This window comes from Olea europaea, chromosome 17 (genome assembly GCF_002742605.1).
Source record: "Olea europaea var. sylvestris chromosome 17, O_europaea_v1, whole genome shotgun sequence".
NCBI lineage: Eukaryota > Viridiplantae > Streptophyta > Magnoliopsida > Lamiales > Oleaceae > Olea > Olea europaea.
Window position 1 is genome coordinate 23,360,129 of NC_036253.1, and position 11,676 is coordinate 23,371,804.

Genomic DNA, 11,676 nt, shown 5'->3' on the forward strand with positions numbered 1-11,676 from the left:
CTACTCGAATCACCACTATTTTGACCTCTACCCAAATTCATTTGCTTAAACTTCATCCTACTCCTTATCATGTGTAACTCACCACTCCTCTTATCTTCATTTTCAGCCTTAATTTTTATCTCCTTACTCCTAAGTCAGTCTATGACAATCTCAGGGGTCAACGTATTCCTACCATACTTAATGATATTTTTAACTTCCTTATATGACTCATGCATGGAATTAAGCAAGATAATAGCCTTATATGTTTCAGATACGATTTCTTCACAGTTAACAATATCTTGGACAATTTTATTGAAAACATCTAAATTGTCATCAAGATCCTTTGAAGGATCCATTTTAAAACTGAAGAAACGCTCAAGAAGATAAAGTTTATTGGGAGTGGATTTAAGCAAATATAGATCTTCCAACTTTTTCCAAAGATCTTTTGTGGTTTTCAGTTTTCCTACTTTTCTCAAAATAGAGTCTGACAGATGTAAGATGATTGAGATATAAGTAAGCTCATCGACTTCTTCTTTTTGTTCTTTTAAAAAATTAGCTGGAAAATTATCTTCAGTAGCTTTTAAAACCTTTTGTTAAACCAAAATACCCTTTATTTTTTGTTACCAATTGAAAAATCACATTTTCCATTAAAAATACCAACTTCCAAATGCGAAGACATTTTTGGAAAAAACAAGGCAATCAAATGCACAAATGGATCACACAAAGTAATCCTACGGCCGTAATATACACCGCTCTAGATTCTCAGGATTTCATAAGACTCGTGGTCTTAGATCAAGGGAACGTTTTGAACGGATAAGGTCTAGGTATTCTAACAAAAGTAACAACACAGCGGAATTTACGATGCAACAAGATAAGTATATCCAATCAAACAAAATTTCACAGCAATTTTAATATAAAGCACAATACGCTAATTTATCCAAAAAAAGTATTCAATCACAAAAGAGCAAGTAATCCTAATTTCTAGCACAAGCAATGGTTGCCAAGCAATGATAACCTTTAATCCTAACGATCACCCCAGACGATGATCTGCTAATGCTGAAATTTAAACTGAGATAAGTCAATATACCAGAGCGGACCTATCTGAATCCGTAAGTTACAAAAGATGCAAATTTACTGCTTTAGAGTCGCAATTTTGGCCTAAAGTAATTCAGTAAATATGTGGCAATTTTGATCGTTGATCCACTAAGGGTAAAATCGTCCAACTTTTTCTGTGTAACCTGAAACAGAAAACTTCCAACACGAAAAATATTAGAAATAATATGAGGAACAAACTACCTGAAGACAACTTCCCCAGAATCGACTCCACGCACCCTCACGCGCCACACATCCAGCACTACCTCCACCTGCACGTCTCAACCCTGGTCTCCGTTTCACCAATGGACTTCTGGATTGACGAAAAATCACGTTTGCAGGTGCGGTTTTTTGGTGCAAAAACTGGGCAGTCCGATTTTTCTGTTTTCTGCCGATTTCTGGTTGGATTTTGGTCGAAAATTCCACCCCAACCCCGCTCTGATACCAAATGTTGAAGAATCGACCTCTAATGGTGGATTTTCCGAGCCCAGTTTCACCAATCTCAACCTTATTAAACACACCCAAGTAGGACTCCAATCCAAACAACGATTCTTACTTCGGATGCTCAACTCAATGTGTCCACAAAGAACGTGGCTGCAATGAACAACCAAGAATAGAGGAAGACATGTTCAATTTCAAGACTCGAGAGAAAACAAGACAGAAGTCGACTGCCTCTTTCTTCAATTGCACACCCACACGACTTATTCAACAATGAGGCCAATATATAGTTTTATGGTGTAATAATAGTGGGTTAATATAGTGGGCTCATGGACCAACTAATGGTTAAAGGGGCTAGAACACAAAAGTGAGTCATTCAAGAAGTAAATGGGCCGTGAACAACATTAACTCTATTAAGTTGTTTCAAACGACCCTCAAGTTATTTTTCGGATTGAGCCAATTAATCGAATGTGTTAATAAATATTTCAATCATCGGCCGAAGCCTATGAAATCTAATCCTACTATCCGTCACTATTTAATATCATCGTCCGGGATTATTGGATATAAAAAAACCCAACACATTTTTTTCTTTCTCAAAAATAAATAAAAAGTCTTTTTCTCCCGGTTTCAATTTTTAGGATTATACGTCTACCACATATAGGAGAATTTATGGCAATGGAGAATTAATTTAAGAAGAAATTGTGGACGAAGCCACCATGGAATTTCTGCTAGAAAATTTCAAATTTTTTTCGTTTTCTGTCATAGATTTGAAACTGCTTTCCTTTTCTTTTCTTTTTTATAATTAAATTGATAAGTCTAAAAGACGTATATACAAAGGGCTTGCGACAGACTTTACACGATTAAAGGAGACCATAAAATAATACAGATTGATAACTATACAAACTATAGAAATCCCCATATCATGATAACTATAATTACAAAGTTTACATCCAAATATAATTAATTTTGACTTAATTTATTAAAGCATGTTTAATGCATTCAGTGGATTACAATCTATGTTGCATGTAAGTTGAAAGACTTCCATAGTATGTAACATGATACCTAATGAATAAGTACCCAAGTCAAAATGTGGTCTCTAGTTGGTTTTATCATAACTCATTAATGTTGTTTAGGCGTCTTTTTTTTTTTTTTTAAATAAAAATCACATCTAAATCTGCAAAATAATTTTAAATCCTAACCAAACCTTTGAATCTAGATGAAGCTCTTAACAATATCTACTTTATCACATCAGCTAGATAGAGTCTATGTTAGATTATACTGGTTTAGATAAAATCTCTATTACATTGCATTGGATCGGAAATTTAATGTGCCTTGCTATCACAAATATGAACTGACCATTATTAAATTACCTTCTTGGAATTATCTACTCCCTTCGTCCCAATTATATAGGTTGAGTTTCCTTTTTCTCGTCTCAAATGTATAAGCATGTTTCCTAATTTAAATTTTTTTGTTTTGTTCCTTTACCAATATACACTTATTCAATTTCTCTCATTTAATATGTCAATTTATTGAAATTATCTAAATACACACATTTCTCACTTCTTAGAAACATGGAACGACTCTAATTTATTCTCATTCAAATTAAATCATTCAAATTCTTTACTAATTTTAACAATAATTTACTACTATATACTAAAAATTAAATAGGGGCAAACTAGGAAAGGTCTTGATTAAAATTATTTTTCCAATGACAAAAGGAGATTTTTTTAATGCGTGTGAAAAATGAATCTATATAATTGGGACGGAGGGAGTACATACATACACATATTTCTCACTTCTTCTTGGAAACCTAGACAAAAATACATTTAACGACCATTATTTACGACAACTGTTTATAATTAAATAAAGGTAAACTAGGAAAATTCTTTACAAAAACTTTGTTTCGATGACATTAAATAAAATTTCTTAATCTGTTTGATAAACAAAATTAGTCTATATAAATGAGACGGAAAGGAGTAATTTTTTTTTATCAATGTGAAAATGGAAGCAGACATCGATATGAAACATACAGAGTACAAATTATAATTTTTCTTATTCCTTTTTATTTTTTTCCACCTTCTTGACTTATATGGAAACATAAAAATAAAATAAAACTGTGCAGTTACAATTAATTTGGATTAAAACATTGGTTTTAATCGACAAGAAATCTGTTGAGACCACAGACTGAAAAAAATCAAGGGTTTCCCACGATATTATACACCTTTTTGGTGGCAGAAAATACACGCCATTCATATAGCAAGAGAATTGAATTATTTGGACTGATTATTATAGCTGATTAGGCCAACTTGAACATTCTTAATTAAACGATTAGTCTCCCCGGGACCCACTGACAAAAGAAATTAAAGGAAAATGTCGGAACTCGATTGTAATTGTGCATAGAAAATGATGCCCCCTTCAGCCTTTCTTTCAATTATTGTCCCCTTCCCTACAATAAATCCATTAGTAGTTTATTTGAAAGAAAGAATGGAAACTATGCTCCATATAAATCTTGAGTGTTATACGTATTACCAAAAGTTTCAAGCCGTTTTTGTTTTTTAAGTTGTTTCAAAGTTATCAGTATTTGCGAATACAAGAATCATAATATATTAATTTGGTTGCTTGCTATTGACTAGCTTAAACAATATTGACTCTGATAGTTTTTTGAAAGTTAAACGCCCATACCATGCAATTAGAAAATCAAGTAAAAGGATTTCCACTTGCAATTGAAAATCTCGTTTGTTGAAAGATCTCGATCTTTATTCATTTTATTGTTTGAATGGGTAAGGTCTCGATCTTTATTCATTTTATTGTTTAAATGGGTTACTATTTAATAAAGTATGTCACATTTTCACATATTGGCATTTCAAAAACTTTAGTTGAAAAATGAAATTTATTAATTAAATATATTTTGATATTTAATATGAGAACGCTAACGTGAGAAGGAATCTATTTTACAAATTCCAATAAACTATCTTTACTAAATGTTGAACTCCAACTTTGAGGGCCCAACCGTCCCGCTCTGGAGTATCGTGAGGTAGGTAAATTGTCGGATGTGCTCCAACAAGTCAAGAAAAAAGTTTTTTTCCGTACACTGGTGCCCACAAAAAGTCCAATTTCATATTTCAGGAATCGAACCTTCACACTGCGGCTGTCAGCAAGGCCGAAATTACCTAACTTCTATCCTTTGCACCACTGGGTTATGCCCCGAGGGATAATAAACTATCTTCACTAAAGTAGTGCCAAACTGCACTTTTAATTGGATTGTCTGCCAATTTTTATTTTTTCCGTAGTTCAGGGGATTTAGCTCCTTTTTTGTGGTCACTTTTTTGTTTTTTAATTGTCTTAAACAGTGATATTTTGGATATTGTATGGTTAAAAAGTGAAAAAAGTTTTGATTTTAAGTGTGCAATATTTTATTGAGTGAATGTAATTGAAAATAAGTATATAAGAAAATGAGTTTTGAAAGAATAGGAGACAAACTAAGACTTAATTCAATGAGGAGTAAATTTTGCTGTAAAAAAAAAAAATAATAATAAAAATGGCTACAAATGTGAAATGTGACTTTTGACAAAATGTATTTGAAGTCTAATGAGTGTCCATGTGAATTAAGCCTGCAACTTGCTACTTATAAAGTGTTTCATGGAATTTTTTTTTTTTTTTTTTTTTTTTTTTTTGATAACCCAGGTGTCCCAGCTTAGCCGGACTAAATCCTGGACCTCTAGCCCCCGGCCCCTCAGTAAGAAAATGAGTTTTGAAAGAATAGGAGACAAACTAAGACTTAATTCAATGAGGAGTAAATTTTGCTGTAAAAAAAAATAATAATAAAAAAATGGCTACAAATGTGAAATGTGACTTTTGACAAAATGTATTTGGAAGTCTAATGAGTGTCCATGTGAATTAAGCCTGCAACTTGCTACTTATAAAGTGTTTCATGGATTTAACATAATAACATGTCGTAGGTGGTAAAGAAGAGAGGAATTATAGATTGACTTGAGTAGACCGATAAATGAGCCTAAAGATAAGATCAAATTCATCCAAAGTTAAATAAAAAAATAATTTCTCCCAGTTTCAGTTTTTAGGATTATACATCTACCATATATAGGCGAATTTATGGTAACGAAGAATTAATTTGAGAAGAAATGGCGGACAAATCTGTCGTGGGACGGAGTGAGTAATTTTTTTTTTAAATAATATAAAATAAAAATTTTCAATCTGTCCAAAAATCAAAATCAACCTATATAAATGAGACAGAGTGAGTAATTTTTTTTTTTTAATCCATGTTGAAATGGAATCAAACATCTTTATGAGACATAGAGGGTACAAATTATATTTTTTCTTATTCCTCATTTTTTTTTTCATCTTTTTGATTTATATGGAAACATCTCTTTTTAAGTGTGTCTGTGTATATAGTTACAAATAATTTGGATTGAAACATTGGTTTTGAACAAACTTAATTACATGAATAGACAGTAAATTTGATCGACAAGAAACAAATTTGAAATAGCCCATAAACTATCTTCATTAGTTACTGTTTGGGTGACAAAATGCACCTCTAATTGGATTGGTAGCAAGTTTCCATTTCGTCCCTCATTCATGAGATGTAGGGGTTGCTTGATTCTCATTTTTATTTTTAAAAATTCATTTTTTCAAAAATATTTTTCGATCACATATTTTTTAATAAAATAATATTATATATTTATTGAAACTTTTTTCTTAATTTTTAACCACACATTTTTCAAAAATTATTATTCAAAAATGCATTTATTCTCTCAAAATGGACTCAAACATAAATTTAGTTAAATGAGTGGTTAAATTTGCTGTAAAGAAAAAGTGCTACAGTAACTCATGTGAACCGTGACATTCCCAAACATGTTTGGGAGTCAACGAGTCTCCGTTTGGTAGGTGGAAAATAAAGAAGAAAGGGATTATAGAATGACTCAGGTAGACCTATAAATAAACCTAAAGTTAAGATCAAATTCATCCAAAGTTACATGAAAAAAATTTCTCCCAGTTTCAGTTTTTAGTATTATACATCTACCATCTACCATATATAGGAGGAGAATTAATTTAAGAAGAAATGGCAGACGAAACTGCGGTGGGATTTCTGCTAGAAAACTTGAAGCAGCTACTTCTTTACAATGCACATCTGATTCTTAATGTGAAGAGCGATGTCGAATCTCTGCACAACGATCTGCAATTGTTCAAAGCCTTTCTCAAAGATATGGCAAAAAGGGACAACAACCATGAAGTCCTAAATGCGCTGGTGAAGCAAATCAGAGACATTGTGTACGAAGCAGAAGACTATGTGGACATTTATGTTTCTCATTCAGCTATGCAGAAGGCTCGAAGTGGCGTCGAAAGATTTGTCCATATATTCGATCATACGACGACGCTTCGAGGTACGGCAGAGAAGATTAAGGCTACGAGGACCAAGGTCAATGAAATATATCAAAACAAGATATTTGGGTTTGAAGCCCTGCTAGTTGCTGCTCCTCCGGTCAAAAAGAAAGAGGTAAATTGCCATTACTCTCATTAGTGATTTTGAATCTTTGCTAATTGATTATTTGCTTAGTTGATTGTGTTTACAATTTATCATTTCCGAGCATGTTTGGCTAATCATAATAAAAACTTGGTAATTTGTTTAGAAAAAAATAAACTGGGCATCTCGAGGGAATCTTGATATTACAAGTTAGGGGAGTATTTTTCAAAACAAGGAAACACAAGATCTGATGAATTCAATAAGAACGAAAATTAAGTTGACCAAACCTCCTTTGTTGTTTCAAGAATTAATTAATTTTAATGCTAATTTTAAAATTGTAATTTAGAGCCAGTTTGACATGCTTCTGCTTCTTTATCGAAAAGCTCTTCTTTTTGAGAAAAATATGTTTTATAGTAGCTTCTTTATATCATTAGTTGCCTAATAAATCTTTACTCTGTACATAATTCATTTTCATTTATATGTGTCATTAAAATATATGACTAATAAAGTATGTTTCATATTCCTCTTTGACATATTTACTTTAATTCACACAATAAAATATTATATATGTAAACTTAAAACATTTTTCTACTTTTTAACCACACATTCTAAAAAAAATACTATTCAAAATAATGTTTTAATATTTGAAAGATGTCAAATAGGGTCTTAATTAGTGAGTGATACTACCTATTCAATTATTTATATAGACCGAGTTTCATTTTCTCGTCCTAAAATATAGGCCTGTATCTTAATTTAGAATAGGTTTTTTGTTCCTTTACTAATATATCTTAATCAATTTTTCTCACTTAATATGCCAACTTCTTGAAATTATTCAAATACACACATTTCCCACTTTTTAGAAACATGAACAACTCTCGTTTCTTCTTCTTCTTCAAATTTAATCATTCAAATTTTTTACTAATTCCAACAATAATTTATTACTGCATATTGAATTTTAAATAGGGGTAAATTAGGAAAGATCTTGGTAAGAATTAATTTTCCAATGACATTAAATAAGATTTCTTAATCTGTGTGAAAAACGAAACAAGTCTATATAATTGGGATGAAGGGAGTATTAGTAGATATGCATTCCTAGTTAGGTGACAATGGGTCCCTTGCTTCATTTTTTAATCTATTAAAGTGCGTTACACCTATAATGGATAATGAATCGAATTCTATTGCCATCTTTACCACCTAACTAGTGATGCAACTCTACTAATGAAAAATAACATTATTCTTTCTGCTATTGATCCCAGCTTATCTTCAAACAATTGCACCACTAAATATCATTACATGATTTTGAATGAAGTGTGTACTACTAAACTAAGTTTACTACAATCTTGAATGCCATTTGGTCTCCATTTAATATCAATACTATTATAACATATATTAAAGGCTCCAATTTCACCTCAACTGATTATTGCTCACTATATTATAGCCTCCCATTGTGGAAGACAACGTGGTGGGCTTTGAAGATGAGGCCCAAACAGTAACCAAACTTCTCACTGAAGGGTCTGAGGAACTACAAGTTATATCAATAGTTGGCATGGCTGGTCTTGGTAAGACAACACTGGCTAAAATGATATATACTGATCGTGATGTTGAGTTTGAATTCTACAACCGCGCATGGGTTTTTGTTTCTCAAAAATATAGTAAAAAGGAAGTGCTTCAGGATATTTTACGACAACTTACTGCTAAGCCTAGTAAATCTGACATGAATGAAGTTGAATTAGTTGATGAACTTCATAAATTTTTGAAGGAAGCAAAATATTTAATTGTCATGGATGACGTGTGGACTAACGATGCTTGGGATGATTTAAAAACTGCGTTTCCTGTAAACAAGAAGAAGAGTAGAATTTTACTTACTACTCGTATTGAAAAAGTGGCTAAGTGTGCCAACCCCAACATTGAACCCCATAAGTTGCGATTTCTAACTGCTCAAGAAAGTAGGACTTTATTCCAAAGGAAGGCACTTGGAGCAATGGAGTGTCCTGACGAGTTGAAAGACCACGAACAGCGAATTGTTCAGAAATGTAAAGGACTACCGCTGACAATAGTTGTGATTGGAGGAATTTTGCTAGGAAAAGGTAAGGAAAGTGAATCGTGGAAAAAAGTTGCTGAAAGTGTGGAGGCATTTATTAACATGGATGAGCAGAAAAAAATGGACCATAGTATACAAATGAGTTTTGATCATTTACCTTATCACTTGAAACCATGTTTTCTCTACTTTGGGATATATCCTGAAGACTTCCAAATTCCAGTATGGAAACTGCTTCGCCTTTGGATCGCTGAAGGATTCATACAGCAAAGTGAAGGAATGAATATGAGTTTGGAGGATATTGCTGAAGAGTACTTGGAAGATTTCATCAGCAGGAATTTAGTCATGGTTGGGCAAAGGAGGTCAAATGGCAAAGTTAAAACGTGCCATATTCATGACATGCTACACTTGTTTTGCAAGACACGAGCTGCACAAGAAAGTTTTTTCGTCGAAATTACGCATCTTAATCAAGCTACTTATTCATCTCCCAACATTAACTCTGAAAAGTGTCGTCGCCTTTCCATCAATTCCAGAATTTCGAACTATCTCTTTTCAAAACCAAGTGGTCCACGTGTTCCACGTGTTCGGTCTTTTTTGTGTTTCTCCCATGAAGAAATAACCTTGCAAAATGAGCAAAATTCTTCAATCCCTCATGCATTTCAATTGCTCAGGGTGTTAGATGGTAAACCCATCCATTTCACTCGTTTTCCTCCTGACCTAACTCTACTTGTACATTTGAGGTATCTTGTTCTCTCCTGCACCATCAAAATACTTCCTGCATCCCTTTCCAGCCTTTGGAACATACAAACTCTTGTAGTTGAGACAGCATCACGCACCCTTGAAATCAAAGCAGATGTATGGAAGATGATTCAAATGAGGCATCTAAAAACAAACGCATCCACAACATTGAAAGGCCCTCTCGCTAAATCAAGAAAAAGTAAAGAAGATTCTTTGAACTTCAAAACACTTTCTACAATATCACCTGAAAGTTGTACAGAAGGACTCAAGTGCCTTCGTCTTAATCACTGCAGTAAGCTTGTTGAAGTCCCATTTGAACTGGCTAATGTTCCAAGCTTCCAGATATTGGACTTGAACTGTACCAGCAGATCAGCAGCTAAATCTGCCAAGAAAATTTCGGAGCATTAAAAGCAAATTGGTGGTAGTGGATTTAAGCTTTCGATTTACCCTTCAGATCATGATCAATGATCTCCATTTGCTCGAAGCTCATAAATGCTACTTCACAGGTAATATATTTTAAACTTTGTTCTTTTCAATTGATATATCTATTCCTACTTAAAACTTAAGCACCAAGAAAAGATTGTTTTTTCCCCTGTGCCCTTTCTATTTCTTAACTCTGTGTGGATATATGCTCTATCTGCTAATCCATGATTTGAATCAGAAAAATCTGAAAGATATGAAGTGGAAGTCCAAGTAAACATGTTTGCTACTATCTTACATATTACTAACGAATTATGAAAATTATTTCTAGCGTAATGGTGTAAAAATTCAATGATATGATCAACTCATATTTTTGCAGGCTGATAATCAGATGAACAGTGATGTCATGAGTGTTGAATAAAGGAAGTTTAGATGCATGGAGCCAATGTTTCTCTTCCCTGTGTTTTTCCATTACGTTCAATAAAAAATTGCACTTTATTGTATGTTGAACTTCAAAATATTGGTAGTTTCTTTTTACTCAGTGTGTTGTATTGCTGTAATCATTTTACCTTGCTTTAGCTTTTGACTATGGAATTACTGCTGCTTTCATTTTACCTACTTATAATTTTTTTTCTTGACAAAGTGGCAAATAGAAAACTGCATGGTCTTGCGCTCTTACTTTATTGCACCTAATGTAATTTGCCTTAGCTTGATGAGTATGGTCATTGTACTTTGAGCAGGTTTTGCTAAGTAAATTAAACTTACTTTTATGTAATATTTCATTCACGTACATATATATTTGGAACCTAATAGGAGAGGCTTATTCTCTTAGAGCGACCCGTTGTAATTTTTTCAGGATTTCGAAGATCGGAAGCCAATGGAAGGAGAGACTTGTAAGTTTTGGGTAGAATTATGAGTGAGTTATAGAAATTTCAACCAAAAATTGAGATCTATTGTAGTTTGCTATAGTTGCAATATAACTCCAAATCCTTCATTGTCTTTAAATTGTGGTTGGGTTCTTCCATCGTATCCATAATTGTGTTAAATACATTGATAAATATATTCCTTCTAATGTGCATTACATCTAAATTAAATGCCACAAAGCATATCCAAGAATGTGTTTAATCAATTTATTTTTTCTTACAAGCTTTATCGGTTATAATTTTGGGAAGTTTCTTATAGTGGTAACTTGACGTGTAATAAATGATGCTACCAATGGCCTGATTTTGTAAAGAGGGCAGGTTAGTTTCTGTTTAACAGAACATTTGAAGACTTGTTTTATGCAAACATTAATTATTGTAAACAAGATTAGAGTTGTCATCCTTACTTTGGCTTAACATTTTAAACAGGTAAAGATTTGGTATTTGATTAACCTTTGGAAAAGGAACGTAATGTACAGGCCCCGTTTTCATTGAGAAGTATGGTGCCTCTATTACGAAACACGACTTCATGCCGGTCCACAATATAAAAGCACAAAAAATAAAAAAAATAA

General features: G+C 32.7%; 1 protein-coding gene and 1 long non-coding RNA gene across 2 annotated transcripts; both read left to right on the forward strand.

Moving 5' to 3' along the window:
• Positions 1-5,563: 5,563 nt before the first annotated feature.
• Positions 5,564-10,022, forward strand: LOC111365733 (putative late blight resistance protein homolog R1A-10; the record flags this gene model as incomplete). Its single annotated transcript, XM_022986271.1, has 3 exons — positions 5,564-5,611; positions 6,564-7,021; positions 8,427-10,022. Coding segments are annotated over exons 2-3 (2,031 nt in total), but the record flags the coding sequence as incomplete, so codon positions are not given.
• A 1-nt stretch (position 10,023) lies between these two features.
• Positions 10,024-10,862, forward strand: LOC111365459. The gene is made up of 2 exons (XR_002697456.1): positions 10,024-10,270; positions 10,564-10,862. It is a non-coding gene; the product is annotated as an uncharacterized LOC111365459 (long non-coding RNA).
• Positions 10,863-11,676: the final 814 nt, after the last annotated feature.